Raw genomic sequence first — 22,041 nt, forward strand, 5'->3', positions numbered from 1 at the left:
TAGATATAAACATAAGAATCCTCGGGCTTTTGCTTGATGCCACTGATTGAAGGATTCATTTACCTATAGACTTTGAAAAAATGGCTACAGAAATACGTAGGTGATATTGCAAATCTATTAATTGTTATTTGCAAGTGTGACCTGCGCCATGTGCGGTATTCCGCCAGCTTGCGACGGTCCAGGTACCACCGTTCGCCGTATGTAGAAACCCCGAGCCCTAACCTCGGCGGAGAATTTACGACTATATCTCTTCCCGCAAAAATTGGATATATTTTTGCACCTTGAGAATACTGTTTTACGATTAAAATGGGTGTCATATCTATCGAAATCGTCTCTGATGTGATATGTCCCTGGGTACATCCCCCTCAATTCTCTTACACAGGTTCCGTATAGACTAATGGAACCCACGCAGTGCTTCATCGGATACTGCAGCCTCCAAAGAGCTACAGCCCTATATCAGGAGACATACCCCGGCGGGCCGAGAGATGCCTCCGAGATAACCTGGAAGCCATACCTCATTGACCAGATCGCCCCGACCGAGAGCGTGTCGGTTCATGGTACCTTCGCACTTTACCTACTTCCCTCTACTTACCTTCGTTTGCAAGACTAACGGGCAGATCGCATGGCGCGCCGGATGACGGACGCCCAGATAACAGCCGGACAAACGCGCGGGCTGGTGCCGTGGTAGGAATTGATTTCAAGTTCGGTGGTTATATGGGATCTTCTCGGTTAGCTCATTGACTCATCTTCCTTGCAGTGAGGGAGGGAGGAAGTGAGATGCAGTGTCGCGTGGCGGAGACTCTGTTTGAGCAAGAGAAGGACGTTGGTGGGGTTGATGTTGCGGTTCAAGCTGGGGTTGAGGGGGGAATGGAAGAAAGGACAGCCAGGGGAGTTTTAAATGGGGATGTAAGCGTTGAGGAGACGGTGAGGGAGGCAGAGGAAGTGAGGGAGAGGGGTGTATATGGTGTACCACATTTCTTTATTGGTGGTGAGCATCACTTTGATGGCGCAGACGATATTGGGGAGTTCTTTGAGGTGTTTGTCGCTGCGAGTGCTTAGGATGTTGGATGCAGGCGGATGGGGTATCGTACGACAAGCACCTATACTGAGTGTAACCAGGTCCCTTACTGAAACAGCTGACCCTTCGTCGAGTAGGATAACCATCGCTGGATCTCGTGATCTGCGGGCCAAGATCGTCGATCGGGAATATATTCCGAGTGTCTGACATCGAGAAGCGCTGGTTCGGTGGACTCTGGACTCACAGGAATGCGAATCAGTTAGGCCATGGGTCGAGATCCCTGGACACGACATACTGGGTTTAAGTTCCGCAGCTCAACGAGACTTGACCAGGGAGGAGAGCTCGAGTTAGTCCGATCCGTCTCTGAGAAGAGAGTGGGATGCGGCAGCAAGAGTGCCCAACCAATAGCGCTCCATACGCCTGCAGGATTGGGCATGTCGCTGCATGCACGGATTTCCGTCTCGAGCGCGCTTGACGAGGGCGCTTATTTAACTTCCCCGCTCTCGAAGCTCATTTTTGGTCGGGTCGTCCTCTCCTTTCGAGTCAAGGATAGATTACAACCTGAGTTCCAGATCCGGCAACCTTCCTCACGACCACTGGACTGGTGGAGGATGACAGCCTTGCGAGACAACATGTGCACTAGTACCCCTGCTAGCTTGTGCAACTCGTCCGACGGTCGCGGTCGCTCAGTAAGCCTGTCGTCAAGCGACAAGAGCATTATCGCGCTTAGAGTTGTCGAACCGCTTGATTACTATTCCCAGCGCAGGTTCCACCCGGTGCATCTGGCAGATACCTTCCAAGGAACTCGGTATAGAGTCATCCGAAAGCTTGGGTACGGCTCGTTCTCGACGGTATGGTTGGCAAAGGACACCCAGTACGTTCATCATGCACCCCACTGCACTGTCCTACAGCTAAGCCTCTAGGCTCGATCGCTACGTCGCACTAAAAATCTGTCAAGCGGAGAGCGAACCATCAGGCGAGACGATAATATACGACGTACTGGCGCAGTCGAAGCTTGTTACCCATCCTGGCCGCCATCACTACCTCCCGCTCCTGGACCACTTCCGGGTCAACGGCCCAAATGGCTGCCATCAGGCGTTGGTCTATGAGCCGATGGGAGCGAGTGTAGCAGAAGTAAAGGACACTCTCTTCCCAAACAGTGCGTTTCCGCTGTGGACGGCGAGGTCTATTCTGTGGCAGACGCTGCTCGGCCTGGACTTTCTGCTTGCAAATGGAGTCGTGCATGGCGACGTGCAGCCGCGAAATCTCCTGTTTACGCTGGAGAATCTGACGGGTGAGCTGTCGCAAGACCGGGATATTCCTTTAATCCCGGTCTCAGACTCGGAATTGAATGGGGTCAAATTTCCCAACTACATCGTCCCGACCGACTCGCTGATGCAGTATCTTGACATCTCACGGCCATTTACAATCAAGATCTCAGACCTCGGCGGCTGTACGTCTTCATCCTGTTGATCGGCGATGGCTAACCCTGCTAGCTTTCCTTACTACATCCCCACCATCGACACCCGCCCCTCCCTTCTCATTACGCGGTCCAGAAACGCTGTTTCAACGATCTGTCACGGCTCAGCAGGATATGTGGAGCTTTGGCTGTCTTGTGTTCGAGTTCATAACAGGAACCACGCTATTCGATCTGTGCGATATCTCTGCTCTCGAACTCACGGACGAACTCCACTTTGTCGATATGTACAATGTCCTTGGTTTCCCCACCGATCAAGCTCTCCGAGATCGTCACTGGCCGGCGTGGCGTAAGTATTTTACACCAACCGGAGAGCCGATCCAGCACGTTATTAGGGAACGGACCCGCGACTTCGATGCCGCCGGGGTACCTATTATTCGTTCACTGCAGGGCTTGCTGGCGGACCTGCTTGGGGAGAATATCAGCCCGGAGGAGTTGAAAAGTACTAACGATCTTCTGCGCGCGCTGCTCGAGTTCGACCCGGCGAAGCGGTTTACCACCACGGACGTCATGAATCACAAATGGTTTGCGGAGCAGCGGGGATGTTCAGGTTGACAAATAGCCAGAGGATATTATTACCCTGCAAACTCCAAGTATAGAAGAATCATCCTCCGCGTATCCTGTAGGCTTGGCCAGCTACCGCCCGAACATCTTCGCATTCTCAATACCCAACCTGAGTTCCTCCCAAGCTAAGCCTCGAGAAACCCTTCTCAGGGCCATGGGCGTCCCTAATTACCCGCACTTGCTGGACATTCTCATTGACAAACAGTCTTCGTGAGGTTATAAATCGCACTCTGCTCGAAGACCCGGATATTTGTACTAATCCGCGGCATCACGGACGTAGAAATATGCGTGTGGGCTTCAACGGACCAGGAATCGACGGCTTTTATGACCGAATCACTCCATGACTGCCGCCGTCACTACAGGAACTTGCTAATGATCCACAAGCACAGATTAGAATTATGTTGCTACCGGGTCGAAGCGCGCCGCCGTCACAAATTCTCATCTCAAGGAACTCGGTTCAGGGATCGGATTCAGATTCAGACCCTCATAGCCGATCCCAGTCTCACTTCCCATGAAAGGAACCGGCGACTGCGTGTTTCAAGTCCAGGTCAACTCTTCGCTAGAGCAGTCTTCTTCGCAACCAACAGCGTGACTACATCCATATGCCCCTGCTTCGCAGCCCACGCCGTCGCCGTCCAGCCGTTCGCATCCTCGTCATCGATCCCCTCAACCACCCTGTCACTCTCCAACAACACATCCACAGCCCCCCTGAGCCCATCCATACAGGCCCACGACAGCGCCGTGCTCTGATATGGCCCATACCTCATCCGAACATCGAGGTCTTGCCTCGTCATCAGCGTCCTCATAATACCCACATGCTCGCTCTTAACAGCCCACAAAAACGCCGTGTAACTGAAGTGGTCGCACCGGTTGAGACCGACAAGGTCTGTCTCGAGAACAGCCTTGTCCTTAGGATCCTTGGAATCCGCAAGCCCAAAGATATTCTCCTGTCTTACGAGGACTTCCACCACGGCCTCGCGGCACCGATAAGCGGCCCAGAGCAACGGCGTCCGCGGCCAGACATCCGCCTGGTCGGGCCGCACGTCCTTCCGGCTAATAAGATACCTCACGATCTCGGCGTGGCCCATTTCCGCGGCGAAGGACAGTGGACTCCTTCCTTCCGGCCCGCGCCCGTCGGCGTTGACATCTTCCCTGTCTGCCAGGAATTTGACGATGGATAGGTGGCCAGCTGCGGCGGCCAGTAAGAGCGGGGTTTGCTGGTTTTCGTTTTCTATATCAGCGGGGATATCGTGGGATCTTAATAGAGCACGGAGAAGGGCGATGTCGCCGGTATGGGCGAGGATGTGCAGGATATTCCCTGCGGGTGTCTTTGCGTCCCCGTCTGCGCAGGGTTCACTGGTTATTTCTAAGATTAATTTGCGCGGGAAGACGGGGATGAGGAGTGGGAGGGCGTGGAGGAGGCGGATTCTTTCTAATGCCCCGAGGTTGGTGGCGATGAGGAGGAAGATCTCCCTTGGGAGTGGGTGTGGAAATCTGCCCATCCTTGGTTTGGAAGCTCGGGGAATTGACCTCAGGAACGAAAGATTTCTTTTGGTTCGACTCGCCTGGTTGGACGGGGCTTCGGCTGCTCTTGAATCCTCCTCGTATACAGCACAGCCGCACCTGGATGATCGGGTCGGGCTAACTCGCCCGATGAGGCTGAATTTTCGTGTCAAAAAGCAAACTCTGGGGACAAACCTGCAAGACAGGAGAAGATAAGTTATATATATAGAAAGGCGAGTTCGAGGTGTGAGGCAGACTGGCACTGTCTATCGAGACCAAGGCACGGGTACGAGAAAGCCCGAACACGCCTTGTAACCAGCCAGCTCAAGTATGCTGCGGCAGTGTAGCAAAGCTGATAGAGTTGAATATATTGCTCTGTCGGAAAAAGAAAAGACTGAAAATGTAACGGTTGTCTTTGGCTTATGCATGACATCTTATCATCCTTGTGAGTCGTCTATTATGCGCCACCTAAATTCCATCACACACTCCAGCATTTTCTATCTCAGGAGTCTAAATACCCATTGTAGATATAATCAAAGCCTCTGACCATGCTTGGGGTCTTCAAAGAATGATCGAAGCGTGGTCCCCTCACCGTTCAGCCTCTGTCCCTCCCTCCTTTCTCGGCGTTCTGTTCCAAATTAACCCCGCTACTACCATGCCAAGAATCGATACTACTCCCGCTGATAAAGCTCTTTCTGTTCTGGTTGGCATGGTTGATGATGAATGCCCCCCAAGATTCGCTGCTAACGGTGCTCCTACCATTCGCGCTGGTCTCAGAGCCTATTCCAAAGCCACTCCAAACCCACCTCCCCACGGACAGGAATATGGTTTTGTATCGGAAGACAATTCTATTATTGCTCATGATTTCATTTGGTTTGCTCCGGAATACGTCGATAAAGATGGCCAGTACTGGAAGGACCTCAGGTCCAAGCTCCTAACCGAACACGGTGAACAACTTGAGATCATCCGAGATATACACAACCTCGCGCAGCCGCTCCGCGTGCCACTCGCGGCCACTGCCAACGTCCGGGCCCCAGATATACGGGCTCGTACACGTGGCCAGCGAGATCCCGGGTTTTTTAACCGTGGTAAAGTGGCCTGGGGCATCAACAGCGGCGGGTCTTTTCCCCGTGGTTAAAATTCCCGGGTCGTCGTGGTCGTCGTCGTGGTGGTCATCATGGTCATCATCAGCCAGCGGCGGCGGCGGGATAGTGGACAACCACACATGGCACGCGAGCTGCTGGACAAATAGCAGCACCAACTGCTCCTTGAAGCGAGCCACCTGGTGCAGATACCGCGCGATCTTGCGCCCACACAGCTGGATCGGGGCCTCTCAACGAGGGTATCTGAGGGGTACTTGCACTTCCGTAGATGTTGAGGGCATTATGATACTAAGCTAATTGCTGGAATGAATTTGATCTGCGCCATAGGCGAGTCTCAACGCTAGCTACCTAATGATAGTACTTTCAGGCAGTGTAAGAAAAGAAACCCAAGTCTCCCAGTGCTAACAATTTTCATATTTCTCAGGACAGAGAAATCGACAGGCGCGACGGAAAGCGAGCATTGGAATTTCCTCCTCAAGTAAACTTTGGTATTCACTTGGATCAAGTCTGAAGGATCGCGATGCGTCGAAGCCGGGGAACCTATCTTGATATTCGGGAGGAATCAAGTCACCAGCACGAATTGGCGGGAGGAGCCTTGCACGGGTCTGTCTGGGCATCAGGAGCTCCAATACCCTTATTGTTAACCAGGTGCCATGAACAAGTTATGTCAAGGGTTACAACATACCACGCTTCTTCCGCGCTTTCGAGGTCCAGAGGTAGTAGATTCCCAAAACTCGAATCTCACTTGGAGAGGTCCGACCCAGTCTTCAGGGTGGACTCGAGATTGAAGTGACCTAAGAGGTTTCCTTTTGCACGATCCCATTGTTTTTTCATCGATAGAGGATAGGTATTCGAGGATATCGTCGTTTCTCGTCATTGCCAATGGGCTTCCCGATTCTCTCAATAATTGAGCGATCCGTTGCTTTACCACATCCTTCCTTCTTTGCTGATTCAGCGCCTGTCTGTCTTCCCTTATATCAACAATGATGACAAGTCGGGTTTCTCCATCAGTTTTAGTCAGCCAGTAGCGCATAACATTCAGGACTTTATCATAGGGTTGGCTGAAAGAAGCCTCAAAGACGACGGGGAACTGCGGGTAGGCATGTAGGCGGAAGCCGTACATGGCGTCTGGGGTCCGTTCATCTCCCCTTCCTTCCAGATCATTATCCCGATCGACTTCCGCATCAGGATCATCCGGGATCATACCCGGGAGTAAAACCGTGCGCCAAGCCGGATAAAGACATCGTGCTTCGTCTGGATTCAAGATATGGGAGCGCAGTTTTTCGAGGGCTCTAATAGCAAATTCTTGGACGGACTCGTGGACACCCGTGGGCATGGCTTTGAGTACCAAAATGTTAGAGGCGGGACGGTTGTACCTCACTTTGGTCTCCTCAAGAACGGCTTCAAGTTGATTGGATTCGATAACTCTTCCGTTCAACTTGAGGACTAAATCCGTTTCTTTTGTTCCCTTAGAGAAATAATATATTTCCTTAATAGCTCGACGTAGGATTTCGCGATCGTGCTCCGAGAGGCCTTCGGGATCCTCGTCGTCGGAAGACTCAGCGGTTGACAGTATTAGATGCCGAGGTAACAGATGTTCGAGAGGCAGATCCTTGGAGAGCAGGAACTGGGATGATGAAGTGCGAGCTTCCATATCGTGTGTTGACGACGACATGATGAACTGAAGGTTGGCGAGAACGGAGATGAGATAAAGTAGTGAACGAGACGAAGTGTTAAGGAAGGAGCAGTGGAAATTTGGGAAATGACGAGGGACTACCACGATGGCAGGCAGGTACTTTCGGAGATCTTGCTAGAAAGCTTCTGGAAGGAGCACTCTAGTTGAGCCCAAGCTCGTTCATATACACGGAGTAAACGGGCGGATATGAGACAGGTTGATGGTGGGAGACGTCATCGCTGAAACCTTGGAAGGCAGCTTCGACAGTTAGAACCAGGCAGTTCCGCATAGGTGTTCAGTAAAGTTTTCTAACGAGAGTTACTTCTCCGAAGGCAAAGTCAGCCAAAGACTTAAGAAACGCAGTTCCCTCGTTACACAGAAGGGAAACATTCAAACTTACCCAAGAATCGACGACAATTCACAGTCTAAAAAGAGGGCCGCGAGCAAGTCTAGCGGATCATTCAAGGCTGTAGAATCGTGCATTGTGTGTCTGTGGGTCCGAATCCTCGGAGAACTTAAGTCTTGCAAGTTCCAAGGTTACTATCTCTGGGTGTTGTGTTGCAGAATATGGCTCGCGTCACCGCGCTAAAAGTTCACCTCACCCCGCCAAAATCCCATCCCCCAGACACTGCACGATCGACACTGCACTTCGGGGGATGTGTAGTCACCTCCCGCAGTTCCGGCGAGGGGATTCCGGCGAGGGGATGTTGTGTTGGACCACTGGAGTGGCAGTTGGGGTGGAAGCGGTTACGGAGAAAAGCTTACTCGTCGCGTTGCCGCGCCAATCGCTGGGCGCCAGAGGGTACCAGACCGCTTGGAAAATCGAGATCTCGTTCATCAGTTGCCTGCACGACACCAAAGGCAAGTCACGTGCCGTACGACCATCACATGAATCGAGCCCATAGGAACGTGAAGCTACCAACCATTCTGAAGACATATCCGAACGAGCCGCACTGAGCAGTGGTCTTACCGACCTAGGCCGTTCCTCAACTCCAACTTCATCATCCGCCGATCCCCTCACCGAACCTCCTTCAACCGTCAGAGGTGCTTCCTATCAGATCCCCAGGACGTTCTCACCGGCCGTAGCCACCGTGCTACCGTCCATCAAGTATATTAACGAACCAACAGACACGATTGACGTGTCGTCAGATTCAGCGTATCAAAATGTACCTAAAACGGCACGGGAAAAACCACCGTTCGAACAACCTAAGCGTCCTAAAGACTTGACTTTCGACGTTGACTTCGATCCTCCATCCCAACTCCCGCGGTATGAGCCGTTATCCGGATGAGACGCGGTGCTAGCCATCTTACCACGCATCAAACGACCAGACGAACCAGAGCTCGAACGAATAGCAACGCCTCTTTCGCCTGATTCAACAAAGTCAGGAGAGCACGAATTGCTGTCTCGAAGAATTCGAACAGCGCTTGAACCATAGCAGCCACCGTCAGGGACCAGGAAATGATCCTGATCCGAAGGATCCCGGCGGAGGCGGTGGTGGCGGACCATCCGGAGCTCAAAGCAATGCTAATGACAACCCAAGGAATGGAAATAACGCCAATGGAAACGGTAACGGCAGTGGTTTCACCGGATACTGGAAGACCGAAGAAATAGGATATTTCTGGCCTGATATGGTGGATGACGTCGCTAACAAGCAAGTCAGCAACGCTACATATCACAAGGATGTTAATGTCTTTGTCGATCGTATCCGCGATATCATATCCTACAAGGGAGAGGATATGGTAAAAGCGAACATACAAGCCTGTCTCCGAGGCGCTGCTTTGAATTGGTTCACTGCTCAATTAACTTGGAGAAGCTGGCGTTACGGACTGCTCCTATGGAAGCAGGTTGGCTAACATCGCTAGCAAGACGCTTTAAACCTAATCCCCAAGCAGCTCTACACAAACTAACTACGCTACGGTTATTCCGATGTTAGAGCCAAGGAAACTCCCAGAGCTTTGCTGAAGATGTTATTCGACACTGTCGCACCGTCGAAATCATATCTCTATTCAATAAGATGTCGATGATTTGGAATCGCCTTGAACCGAACCTCCAGTGGGACGTACCAATGCCTGAGCCCTCTATGAGTCTAGCTCAGTTCCTAGAGAAGCTTGAAGAAAAGCAGTATCTCTGGCAAAACATAACCAATAAGTATAGCGAAGGAAAGAAGGCCCGGAATTGCTCTTCCAACCGTATTACCGGCCCCAGAACCTCCTACCAAGGCCCCAATTGGAGTTACCAACCACAATGTGCTAATACCTATACTAGTCCATATACGCAGACCTATTCGCCGTACTATCCGCAGCCCCGATACCAGTCAAACGGTTACTCCAACCGAATGCCGAGCTGTATCCTGGGAATATACTGCGGCCAAGCTCAAGTCCAGTACGGACAGCAGACGTACAAGCCATGGTCGAACCAAACATCGTGGCAATAGAATCGTCTGAACAACGATCAGAAACGGCAAATAATGGCAGGGAATGGTTAGACTGGCGTGTACTCCAGGAATTCTAATCAATACCGTGGAAATCCATCAAATCGTGGTGGACGACAGCCTTGGAATTCATACCGACAGCAACAGCCTCAACAGTCCCAACGAAATGGAGCTCGAGTGTATGCTGCAGAAGGAACCAGCGGTGACACTTGTTGAAGACGCTCAGATATCGATGCCGCCTGAATAATTTGACGACCAAGCTTGTTGGGTTGATCCGTATGACTACAGATGCGGACCTATAGATCATGACGCCTACTACGCCAACGATAATCAATACGATGTCGCTAGCAACGGTCGTATCGAGGAATTGAATGATACACCTATGGAGCAGGGAGAAGCAAATGTCGCTGAAGCTGAAGTCGATGACCAAGCACCTCCTGCGTTCTATGCTCATGCTTTCGAAACCGAAGTCGAACCGGTCAAACCGAGGGTCACAACGTGCCAGGACTGCGGCGAAGGCTTCTCGCTAAATAATAAACTACACCAACACTTCCCTTGCGCGATTCCCGCTAAGACTATTGAAACTATCCCAACGGCCCTTATATCATCTGTCCAGATTGTTGAGTCCAATTGACATCCAAATACTTCTGAAGATGCTTGTCAACTCCTACGATCCTACCGTAGCGTCGCAGCTAGCATTGGACTAAATTCAGCTGAAGAATATAGAGACATCTGCCTAGATTCCCGATGTTTGTGGACTATAATCGACGCCGATTTTGCCCGATCGATAAAAGACCTTCGCATTGAAAAGACCAGTGACGAAATCACCGTCAAGGGCATAGGATCTCGACACACAACAGATCAGGTAGCGTTATTCAACTTATATATTCCCGGAGAATTCCCTTCTACGCAGTTATGCAACAATAGTACCGATGATTCAACCACCAAACGCCATGGATTTGCAAAGATTCAGATCAAGGCTCATCTTGTTGAAGGACTTCAGCCAGTAATGCTGGTTGGCACAGAAGTTCTGGCCCGGGAAGGATTTGTTTTTGACTTTGAACCTTCCACTGCTTCGATTATGTCATGTCAAAATCTCACTTTTCCGATCCACGAACAGGATTGAAAACGCTCTAGTAGTTTCAAGCAAGCAGGTAGTCATACCACTACACTCACGGGGGCAAAGTCCCGATCAAGCTTCGAACTACTCTTCCTGAAGACCGAGATTTTGTCTTCGAACCTTCTGAAAAGCTCCCAGGCAATGATAAAAACAATGGATTCGCGGTCTACGCCCATCTAGTTGATCATGAATTCTCTTTCGTCGAAGCTATCAACAAGTCTGACCAGCCAGTTCTTGTCGCATGACATGTCAGACTAGGGACTGTATTGGATTCCGAATATGTTACAGCATATCGAGTGTCCGCTGAGACTGAGGCCTAGCACGACAGTACGATGAATGATTTACCACCCTGCCGAAACAATTGGACAAGTGAACATTCCCAAAAGATCAGTGGATGGAAATACCACTAAAAGAAGGCTGAGAAGAGTGTATCCCTCGTCCTAGGGTCTATCACGTTGGTCCTAAAGATCGTGAACTTATCGACAAAACTTTCGACCCCTTGCATCAGCAGAAGAAGGTATCTTATATAAAGGGATATACGCTGTCTGGATATCCAGTTTTTGTCATCTGGAGAGCTGCTTCTGATGGTACAACCGGCACCAAACAGAAAGGAAGAGTAGTTGTTGATGTTCGAGGAGCCAACCGCGAGACAATACCCGACCTCTATCCTATACCAACACAGGAAGACATAATCTATCTGGTAAAAGGATGCGATTATATCACTATTGTTGATGCCTACCGCTTCTTCTATTAATGGCTAGTAAAGCGAGGACATCGGAACCGACTTGCTGTTGTCTTACACCGACGCCGCAAGTCCGCCTCAGTGCGTCCGCCATTATTGATCTGAAGCTCAATGGTCCCCGCGAAACCAAGACCGAGCGAAATACTATAGAGAGTGGTGCCATAATTTTATGGATCAGGAAATTTAGGATGCCCCAGTTTCTTCCACCGAGCCGGGCGTCGGTTGGTAATTTCACTTTAGCCGCAGCATCGGACGTAGTCGAATCGTAAAGCTCAAGGGGGCTCCAGATACAATCTAAGCTTGCCTCCATGCCGGAAGGGGGTGCGCTATAAGGCCCCTGCGGCAAGGCATGGGTCTCCGTTGCTTCGTGAAAACCTGACATGATTCTTTCGCTATTCCTGGTCAGCAGTAGTTTCCGCCTGAACTCAAAGTTATACTTACATGGATGAATGCGTCTGGTCTGATATTGTGCCAGTATAATGCTGTGCAAAGTAGAGTGTGACCGTAAAACAAGTAATTTCACCCCAACAATTCTTTTACAGTTTTATTGACAGGGGCAGCGATATCATTATATATCAAACGTACATCCCACTCAGCGGCTGCAAGGTGTGCCTAACGACCTTCACCGCAATTGCAATCTCCCAAGAACTATAACCATGGTATTCAACGCCGTCGACAAGAGTTGAATCATATTACAGTGACTCAAAATGGGAGATAAAACAGACTTTATGTTCAACACTTCAACGACCCGCAAGATAAACCAAGTGATAGATTGGCACCCACAAACCCTCCGTTATGAAGTAGGCCTTTCGGCTGTAGCTTCAATCGCAGGTCACATACAACCGCAATTCTAGGGGCTGGTGTTTTCTAGGGAAAGGTTGCCGGCGTACCTACGTTTCCGTTTGAGACGTTGCTACACATACCGCCGCCCATTTTAGAGATGATAGTAGCGTCGGTTAGCAGACCCTTCAAAAGCCTACCACTCCATTTTTATGTGCATAAACTAAGAAACCCACAGCTGAGCACCAAGAATGTCGTTTCCTTCAGCGACCCGAAGGCGCTAAGGAAACTCACTTAAACTCTGTTCGCGAGTTGACATTCGATTCGTCTCCATTGAAATGGCACTAAGCTCGTCCCAAAAAACCTCGGACAGTGTGTACTCTCGACTGCTGCACCAGAACGTCAAGTGACGCTTTGGTCTGCTGTGTTATCTCCACATCAATCAACTTCGTTCTGGCTGAGAAAAAGAGATACCAAAAGAAGAGAACGCACACAGTTTTAAAGCCAGTTTTTAGCAGAACACAGTAAAACACAAGACTTTTAGAATGCTCAGACAACAAGTAGTACATCGTCATGCGGATTGCATCCACACGGGCGAGTTCCATGTATGTCTACTTTGCTACGCCCAGACCGGCGAAATAGTTCTTGAAGGCCGAAGCTTCCAAGGCGAAGACACCCCTATCGTCAGTCGAGTCGATGGGACTCCAGAAGCGGGCGTCAATGACGCTCCGGAGGCCAGGGTAGGTGCTCAATGCCGCTGGCTCAGTAACACCGAAGGGATTGCGCAGGATGATATATTGATTTTCACCCTGGGTAGCCCAGCCCAGGACCGCATAAGCATGATTGGAGACAAGATTGCTTCCTTCATAAGCCTTGGTTGATCCGTAAGTCCAAGCAGCCATGGGATTGATGGTTCTGAAGCTGAAGGAATTGGCCCGAACAATTCCCGCCAGATCCTCGTTATCACGAGACCTAGTGAAATAGTAGTGAGGATTCTTGTCATTGAGCTGAGCCATTGCCTTCACTGGGTCGCCAAAGGCCGTCTGGGTGACGTCCGGGTGATCGGACGAGTCGCGAGTGATCCACTTGGCGTAGGCCTTTTCGTACAGCGACGGCCAGATCTCTCCGTTGTCGCTTGAACGGGCGTATACCAGCTGATTGTAGGAGTCATTGGTGACGAGGTCATCCGTAACTTCCACTTTGCGCGTAGGAGCATCGTTGTTCCCTCCTTTGCTGTAGAACTGGATTTCCATGACACGCTCATGCTCGCCTCTACCTGTGCGGCGCATACGGTGTTCGATGCGGGCGGGATCAGACCAGGCCACAGCAGACAAAGCTGCAATCAGCCAGCTGTTGCCCACTGCCCCCTGCACCGGTTCGTTAAACTCAGTGTCACGCTTGAGTGCTCTCTCCATATGCTGCCAAGAGCTCGTAGGCGGACTCCATTCCTTCTTCTCCCGTCTGAAGGGAGTCGCTAGTTCGGCAATAGACTCGGTCACGTTCGTATTGGAGAGCCGTTTCGCGTCGCCGACCTTTTCCGGGTTGAGCACAAGTTTCACCTTCCCATTTTGGATCCACGCGTGTTTCACCCTAATGTTACCAATCTCCTTCAAGCCGATGTCATGAAGATCATCTACTCTTTCAATCCTGCTCAGGGGAGGAGTCTCCATGTCTTCTCCAGTCAAGATGTGTATATCCCGGCCTGAGAGCCTTTCGGCTGCGTTCTCCTTGTCATTGAACCTCAACCCAGCATGAAGGACCGAGTTGAAGTTCATGTCGAAGAGCTCATCATAATCTGTCTGCAACGTATCGGAGATGACCTTGGCCGACTCGGGCGAATTCCACCGGATTCGACGGTTGAGGAGAGCCTCCACCATTGCGTAGGGGTTGATGACTCCCACTGCGAGATCATTAGGAGCGGGATCCGAAGAGGAGAGCTTGTCTGTCGCCATTCTGATGTACTGCATAGTGGTGATTGGTGATGAATTTGTTTTGATGGGTGATTTAATAGACTCAGGTGGTTGATGTAGACCGGGCAAGAAAGTCTAAGGGATGAGAGAGACTTGAGCATCTATTTATACCCTTCTTGTCTGCAAGAGCAGAACGTTCTAGACATAACCTCACATGCGACCAGAGGCCGCGAGCCGTCATAGTGATCATATGAAATTGACATTTGCAGACGTCATACTTAGCATTTTCATAACGCCTCCCTGCAACCGGAAGACTCAAGTCGTCATAGCGTGATTGATACTGATGTCAAAATTATATTTCCAAATATACGGTACCAGTTAGGTGCAGAAGTCTAGTTGGAGAGCCGATATTTTCCGTCCATACCAAGCGTACTTCAGAGAGCTCATGGGTGAATAGCCATGAGTTAATTCTCCGTCGAGGAGATCTGCTTGTCGGTCCTACACGGGGAAGAAACTGAAACCGGGCTGCCCAATATAATATTGGAAGTTCAGGGATGCCTTCCCCTGGATTATACTATATCACTCTTCATCAGCAAGTATTCCTGACATCCTAACCCCCTTAATGAGGTACCATGCAGGTTTAATAATACGGAGGAAGCAAACTTAAATGTCCAGCCGGGTATACAACGATATCTACTCTATAACAAATGCAATCCGTCGGTCGAAGACCGCAGAAGAGACGCCAGCTGCAAAGGTCTGAATATAAAGTTGTACGGAGCATCTGTGGACTCTTCATTTTCTACTTCAAGTTAACATGATATATTATCTTAAGCTGCGGGTATCTATGCAACATACACAGTGAGTGAGAGCCCCACTGCTACAAGGAGCTGGAGATAACCACAAGAATTTAACACTTCGCCGCCAAAAACCCCCACGGTTGAAAATTGAGAAGGGTGTGCTGAGTCCAGCGCATCCTTCACCTATTGAATGGCAGGTGAAGTCATTCTGCTGCTGCTAAGAATGCTGGGACATCTACGTCGTGGCTACGCTATTTTCCAGGTTGTTGAGACCGCAGCCGCCCCTCGAATGTGGATACTGTCGGATTACCTAATCGGGTATTGCGTCGGGCCGGAATTACTATTATACACGAATTGCCCCTGAAGGGCCCTCGCACCAAAACAGACCTTGAGAATACACACAATTCTACCAAGATTCAACCTGACGTCAAAACGTTGAGCTACCCCATCGGATCAACCCTTAATCCGACAACTAGCCGATGTCACGTGATCACACAACCTCTCTAGTAGGCCGACACTCACGATAGGTAGCAATTCAAGCGACATTCGTTCTGGCCAACATAAACGGGCACTATTCTGCGAAGGATTCTAGAGGTCTTCGCGAAAAGTTAAAAAACTCTCATAAGTATCTACATCAGGAGATTCAAGCTAGATATGTCGAGGCCTCTAAATTACGAGCGGAGATCAAGGAGTTGCGTAACGAGCTATACAGGAGGGATGAGAAATACAATGAGATAAAGAATTATGAAGACCTACTAGTCGGGGTTTAGGGAACTTCTCTCAGGCCAGCATGGCACATATCTGTAATTGTCACTTGTTTTGGGCTGCATATATCCATATCTGACCTAAAAGGGTGCTCATGATCGCCTAGGCGTCACAGAACGATGAGAAGTGATCGGATCCTGACAATGTGTCGTGGATTATGGTTTTAAGGTCAGGGTCCACCGGGAGTTCCGGCGGCTCTCCATGGAGCGACACCGGTAACGGGTCTTGGGTGATTTCGTCTGGAGCAGACGAGCCGCTCGATGTCCGCGTGCAATAAACCCTGGTGAGTAACTATTCCTAAACATCCCCAGGGAAATCCACCCTTGGGGTTTCCGACTGTCGACTGCAGCTTTCTTTCATATTAATCATTCATGTCGAAAACGCTATCTACCACGACATGCACATGAGATCCTTGTGATAATATCATCCCCCCTAAGGGCTTTTGCCGTTCAATGCCCTGTATCTCGGGAATATTCCGCCCCTTGGGTCCCTACGAAAACCATAGCGGTGATTGTGGAGGGTTCACGATAAGCGGGAATTGATCATTTTGTTTAAGACCCGCTTCATTCCGAATTATTGGGTAGATCCGAATGAGGCTCAGCCCTTGAATGTATTATTGGCTTATGAGTGAACTTGATGGGAGCTATGGGAATTATTACGGTTGTCTCAAGCGATCAAACTAATCGGTAGGATTTGTAGAAATTCTAAACGTAGAGAGGAAAAAGAAAAGAGAAGCTGTCGATACAGGAAGGTGTTGTGGGTTAAGAGGCCTCCGAAAGCGAGACTAACCCAATTGGGAAGGTAGTTGGTCCGTCACTACACCCCGATCTGTATACACTACAGTCACGGTATTCACTGAGATCTCGGTAGGGTGGCCGTGACAACCCCCCGGTATACGACCGCAATTGTCCTCAATTGCGTGAAAACATGCTAAGTAGTCTATATCCGCTGCGTTCCTTATTGGTAAGTTGTTATCTCTGCTGTAAGAATTCGTCGGCCTCTGCAGCCTGCAACCATTCGTTCAACCATTTGGGCGGGCCAGGCAGTTGAGGATACTGAGTATGGAAATCAGCAACTTTCCTGGGCGCGTTTATAAAGTCTCTAGCAGGATACCAGCAGTCATCTAGGTCGTGACCAGTCTAGCGGGTCTTGTATTGCAGTTTCTTCCTATGTAGGCGGACTGTGGTAATCTCCTCCACTTCCCATTCGTCTTCATTGTTGACTGTAATTGGTCCCTGAAGGTCTAGAATCTGCTAGGAAGGGGGTCTGTAGCAGCTGCACGGCGAAGCTTATTAGGCGAGAATACTGAGTGTACTTTGATGCTATCGGGAAGCTCTAGCTGGTATAAATGACCGACCTTCTCTAAGATCCTGTACAGCCCAGGTACCTGGTCTGCAAGCTTCCAGCTCGGCCTGGTAATATTCCAGTCTTTTGTAGTAATTATTACTTCGTTGCCTACTTCAAACAGGTCACTGCAGCGCTTATGGTCCATATAGATCTTCATCTTTTGCTATGCAATCTACATGCTTCTTTAAGCAAACTTCCACACTTCATGTATACGGCGCACCATCTGCTGTGCCTCTTCACAATTAGGGGCCTTTTGGAGCATTATCGATGGTGTGGCAGTTTCCTAATTAATCGACATGCGCGGTTCGTAACCCCATTTAATGAAGAAAGGTGATACTCTAGTGCTCTTACTAACCAGGCATGCAGCCGAGAGGTTTAACATTGGCAGTAATTTGTCCTAGTTGTTCTAGTAGTATGAGATAAAGGGCCATAGATGTTGGGCACTCTATTGATTCACGACCTCAACCTGTCCGTTGGCCTTGGGATGCTGACTGGAAGTAAGGTTGATCTGGATCCCAAGGATCTTGCAGAACTCGCCCCAGAATTCAGATACAAATTAACCTCTATGGTCTGGGACGACTGATTCCGGAAGTCCTACCTAGGGGTAGATGTATGTGATATACAGCCATGCTATCTCCTTGGCAGTTACAGTCTTCTTGTAGGGGATCGCGTAGGACCGTTTTGATAAACAACAGACTGTAATAACGGCTGCATCATTTCTACTCTTCAATTTGGGGAACAATCTAAAATTGATATAGATGTGTTGCTATGGTCTCTCGGGGATCGGTAGTGGCTGTAGAAGGCCTGGGGGCAGATTGCGTGGTTCCTTCGCTCTCTTGCAGACTAGGCAGTTGTCAACATAACGGGCAACATTATGGTTCCATGTCGGCCAGTAATAACGTCTCTTGACTAGGGCCTTTGTCTTTGCTACGCCTGCGTGGGCTGTAGAGACTTGACGATACACTTCATTAAGTAGTTGGGCAATAAGATCTCCTTCTTCTGTAATAGCTAGTTAGTCCTGAAATAGAAGCCGTCCTTCTATGTTGATCCGCCAGTTTAGGTCTCCAGAACACGTCTTTTTGTGCTATTGCTCAAGCTCAGGGCTGATACGTTGGCCATTAGTACATGGTCCACAACCTGTAGGGTTTCCTCCATCGCAGCAACTCCCACGGGTTGTTCTACTAAACCAGGGGTAGGGGGGAGTCATCTGCCTGGGACTCATTTCGAGCACCGTGCTCAGAATGGCCTGACCATAGTAGAACTCCTTCCTCCAACCATTCAGGTTGTAGCATCACCGTCGTTCGACTATCCTTATTATCAGGCATTCCATTGGGCTGTGACAGGGCGTCGGCCAGTGTGTTCTCCTTCCCAGGCCGGTATTTAATCAGGAAGTGGAAACATTAGATGAATTCAGACTAGTTAGGAGGACACAAGAAAATTCAAAGGAAAGCGTCCTGTATTTAAAAGTTGAGGCGCCGGTTGGGTGTACCAAGCCCTGTGGGGCCGGCGCGTGAACTTTTTGAAGGGTCAAGTGACCTGTAACCTGGAATTTTGGCAGTTTGTGTAACCGTTGTAAATTTTATGGCATGACATCTTATCATCCTCGCGCGCCGTCTGTTATCCGCCACCCAAATTCCATCACACACTCCGGCATTTTCTATCTCACTAGTCTAAATACCCATTGTAGATATAATCAAACCCTCCGATCATGCTTGGGGTCTTCAAAGAATGACCGATGCGTGGTCCCCTCACCGTTCAGCCTCCTTCTCTTCCTCTTTTCTCAGCTAACTTTCGTCTTCGATGATCCTTGAGCAGAAAGATAAGTGCGAGAATAGCGCCGAATGCCGTCAACCCAACAGAAAACCAGAGCGTACCCCGGTACCCACGAAGCAAGTCCGCCTCGGTGCGTCCACCATTATTGATCTGAAGTTCGATGGTCCCAGCGAAACCAAGACCAAGCGAAATACTATACACAACAACCGTCATGACCACACTGGATCCCATGCCCTGGTACTGTCGGGGCACTGCGTTCGCGAAGATGATCGTGGCAGCAGGCAACGATGAATCCATTGCGAAGGTGGCGATGATGGTGGCGAAAAAGAAGTAGGTCCAGTATGTCGAGTGGGCGGGTCGCAGGGCCATGAGAAGGGAGGTGAGGAAGTAGCAAACCATTGCGAACAACATGATCGATGAGGCTGGGACCTTGTTGATGAGTTTGCCAACAACCAGTGCTGTTGCTATCCCGGTGACGAGGATCGGAGAAAGCCAGGCAGCCACTTGGATGGGAGTTTGGCCACCGATATTGAGGCATATTCGGATGGCGTAGAAAAGCTAGATACATTTCTTAGTTTGGCATCATCTCAGGGCAAAGATCCAGTGCTTACCCAGATACCGAACGTGGACCAGCCCGCTGCTGTACAGCCAAAGACGAAGGCAATGTCGGAGGTCAAGACGGCGACAGGCAGGATTGGATAGCGAGCTAGGCGAAGTTCAATGTAAAAGAACGCCGCCAGGAACAAGAAACTGAGGATCAGGCATACATAGACATAAGGTTCATCCCACGTCGTGACCAGGCTCTGATTCCAGGCGAAGTTGAACAGGACCAGAGCTGTCACGCCACTAGCACCTCCCAGGAGATCAATTCGGTCCAGGGTCTCGCGAATCGTTCGTCGCTGTTTTCGCTCACCCTCGACGGGCGTGTTTGGAATCGCAACGATAGAGAGGGCGAAGAGAAAGGAAACCCCCAAGGCCTGACTCCAGTAAATCCATGGCCACCAAGTCATGGCAAAGAGGGCCCCAAAGACGAAGCCTGCCATCGCACCGATGGGCGCTGTTGCAGCAAACCATGCGAACGCCATATTTCGAGGGCCCTGGGAGAAGCATTTGCCCATAATGGCAAGTGCATTAGGCACGGTTAGGGCGGGACCAAGGCCCTGCAGGACACGGGCAAGGACGTAGACGGGGTAGCTGGAGTAGACAGAGACTCCTGCCATCATGCTGGTCAGAGCAAGCCAGCCCATACCAAGGACGAAGATTGCCTTGTTTCCAAACTCGTCACCCAAGCGTCCTCCAATCAGGACAAATGTGCCTAGGGTCAAGCCGTAGCCAGCGATTGCCCACGAGAGTTTCCCAGGGTCGGTGACACCAAAGGACTCTCCGATTAGTTCGAGCGTTGTGATACTGTTGCTGAGGCCCGATTGATTTGTGAACATGGATGAACACACTGCCATGATGAAGATGATCCGCCGAATCATGGGGTAGCCATCAGCGATATAAACATATTCGTCTTCAGTAGTCTGTGCAGAACCTAGGTCTGAATTTGTATGAGTGAGCCAACGCACACAGAAGCCGCAGCTTTTGCATCATGTCTTTGAGACCTACTTACCATCGCCATGCCTTGGTGGTGGAATTTTGGTATGTTGCGATGCAGTCTCCTGCCCTTGCAGAGATAAGGTAGCCATTATAAAGAGGATCAAATATTACTTGGCGGTAGGAGTGAGCAAAGAGGCATGCGCGGGGGGGGGAAAAAGAGGAGAAAAAAAAGTATTAAATCTCTTGACGAAGTTATAAAGAATTGAAGCCCACCTGTCTAAAAGTGCAATTTGTGTCCTTTATATGCTGTCCTGATATCAATTTGTCAGAAACTCGCAGCGTCTGCTGCTAAAAAGTCTCCGTTGTTCCGCTCCCCGACATGCTCCTCCTCCCCGACAGGGCTACAGGAGAACAGGGTTTGAATATTGCTGAGCAGGTTTGGAAAAAAAAAAGTTTTCCAACCGTCCATCAGCCTTGAAACCCTGATTTCCTGTTTACCCCTAAAGAAGATCTAAAAGGATGTTTTTCTCTCGATTATAGGCACCTAAGGCATCGGTAAAATACATAATCTTCTTTTTAACTTTGGAATTCCCTTCTTGATATGGGCCTGAAGACTGCTTCAGATTTGTGATACTGAGGTTTCAATTCTACACCAAGCTGTTTTTCAGCTCTGGTTTCGAACACCCCCTCAGCTTTTCAAACCCCTGTCTGCTGTATCCCCCGACCCGACCACCCCACCCATCAGTCGGATAAGTCTATCGTCTCAAATATTGGTGCAGCAAGGGAAAAGCCCTTGACTTCCAATAGGAGGTTTTGAAATAACCCTAGTTCCGAGCATCCGCCGTAAGGCAGAGTTTTATAGTGTGGCTTGCGAGATTGATGATCAGGCCACCAACCACAAGCACCCGGCTCTCCAGCCTTGACTCAGGAAATTGGCTAATTGACGATTTATGACTCACTGCGGATCCCAAACTGAATCATGTGCTCAATGAAGAATATTGTGGTCACAGCGATCGGCTCTGACTGTGCCAGGGCGCAGGATACTTCTGCCAATCAGGGGATTTCTCGCCTTATCACGAAGTACTTGGGACCACGAAATGCCTGACAAGCATGAATTTCTGTTGCTCTCACCGCATATCCCAGCTGCTCGCAAGGTCCGAGAGTGCCGGGTGGAGGAAGTCCTGGGGGGATCCGCGAATATATTCCGGGGTTGCCGAAGTAATACAGAGCGTGGAGGTTTGGAGGGCAATAATTGGCAATGCATCGCGAATCAAGGTCCTATGCATAACACCCAGAGGGGAATATAGACTATGGTAACAGGAAGGAAGGTTTAAATCTTGTTTCACATAATCCACCCACCACTGGCAAAGTCTGAATTCGGAGAAAGCTCAGATCTTGAGCATTAATATGGATCTACATGTACTGTTTGTTGGTCAACTTTCCACAACTTAGATAAGAGGCTATATAAACCTCTTGATTATCACTTAAATTAGAGA

The 22,041-nt window shown here is 49.8% G+C and overlaps 8 protein-coding genes across 8 annotated transcripts; 3 read left to right on the forward strand and 5 right to left on the reverse strand.

Annotated features, from left to right (window-relative positions):
* The first annotated feature begins 312 nt into the window (after positions 1-312).
* On the forward strand, positions 313-1,596 carry BJX67DRAFT_352649 (uncharacterized protein). Its single transcript, XM_071029051.1, has one exon. The coding sequence runs from the start codon at positions 778-780 to the stop codon at positions 1,057-1,059; it is 282 nt and encodes a 93-aa protein (XP_070886574.1). The 5' UTR covers positions 313-777; the 3' UTR covers positions 1,060-1,596.
* A 54-nt stretch (positions 1,597-1,650) lies between these two features.
* On the forward strand, positions 1,651-3,050 carry BJX67DRAFT_380943 (kinase-like domain-containing protein; the record flags this gene model as incomplete). The annotated part of the gene is made up of 3 exons (XM_071032914.1): positions 1,651-1,892; positions 1,942-2,471; positions 2,515-3,050. The coding sequence occupies 3 exons, from the start codon at positions 1,651-1,653 to the stop codon at positions 3,048-3,050; spliced, it is 1,308 nt and encodes a 435-aa protein (XP_070886575.1).
* A 219-nt stretch (positions 3,051-3,269) lies between these two features.
* On the reverse strand, positions 3,270-4,886 carry BJX67DRAFT_352652 (ankyrin repeat domain-containing protein). Its single transcript, XM_071029052.1, has one exon. It carries the CDS (start codon positions 4,559-4,561, stop codon positions 3,608-3,610), a length of 954 nt encoding a protein of 317 aa, XP_070886576.1. The 5' UTR covers positions 4,562-4,886; the 3' UTR covers positions 3,270-3,607.
* Positions 4,887-5,948: 1,062 nt separating this feature from the next.
* On the reverse strand, positions 5,949-8,077 carry BJX67DRAFT_352656 (uncharacterized protein). The gene is made up of 3 exons (XM_071029053.1): positions 7,741-8,077; positions 6,351-7,661; positions 5,949-6,288 (listed from the first exon to the last, which is right to left on the reverse strand). The coding sequence occupies exons 2-3, from the start codon at positions 7,338-7,340 to the stop codon at positions 6,067-6,069; spliced, it is 1,212 nt and encodes a 403-aa protein (XP_070886577.1). The 5' UTR covers positions 7,341-7,661; positions 7,741-8,077; the 3' UTR covers positions 5,949-6,066.
* A 964-nt stretch (positions 8,078-9,041) lies between these two features.
* On the forward strand, positions 9,042-9,817 carry BJX67DRAFT_80274 (uncharacterized protein). Its single transcript, XM_071035472.1, has 2 exons — positions 9,042-9,530; positions 9,607-9,817. The coding sequence occupies exons 1-2, from the start codon at positions 9,356-9,358 to the stop codon at positions 9,783-9,785; spliced, it is 354 nt and encodes a 117-aa protein (XP_070886578.1). The 5' UTR covers positions 9,042-9,355; the 3' UTR covers positions 9,786-9,817.
* On the reverse strand, positions 9,813-10,337 carry BJX67DRAFT_80281 (uncharacterized protein). The gene has a single exon (XM_071035473.1). The coding sequence runs from the start codon at positions 10,224-10,226 to the stop codon at positions 9,849-9,851; it is 378 nt and encodes a 125-aa protein (XP_070886579.1). The 5' UTR covers positions 10,227-10,337; the 3' UTR covers positions 9,813-9,848.
* A 2,079-nt stretch (positions 10,338-12,416) lies between these two features.
* BJX67DRAFT_352659 (uncharacterized protein) lies at positions 12,417-14,447 on the reverse strand. The gene has a single exon (XM_071029054.1). It carries the CDS (start codon positions 14,379-14,381, stop codon positions 13,026-13,028), a length of 1,356 nt encoding a protein of 451 aa, XP_070886580.1. The 5' UTR covers positions 14,382-14,447; the 3' UTR covers positions 12,417-13,025.
* Positions 14,448-18,766: 4,319 nt separating this feature from the next.
* On the reverse strand, positions 18,767-20,806 carry BJX67DRAFT_352663 (MFS transporter). Its single transcript, XM_071029055.1, has 3 exons — positions 20,619-20,806; positions 19,618-20,546; positions 18,767-19,564 (listed from the first exon to the last, which is right to left on the reverse strand). Exons 1-3 carry the CDS (start codon positions 20,692-20,694, stop codon positions 18,989-18,991), a joined length of 1,581 nt encoding a protein of 526 aa, XP_070886581.1. The 5' UTR covers positions 20,695-20,806; the 3' UTR covers positions 18,767-18,988.
* Between the last annotated feature and the right edge of the window lie 1,235 nt (positions 20,807-22,041).

Source organism: Aspergillus lucknowensis, assembly GCF_044049455.1.
Source record: "Aspergillus lucknowensis strain CBS 449.75 chromosome Unknown BJX67scaffold_18, whole genome shotgun sequence".
Taxonomy (NCBI): domain Eukaryota; kingdom Fungi; phylum Ascomycota; class Eurotiomycetes; order Eurotiales; family Aspergillaceae; genus Aspergillus; species Aspergillus lucknowensis.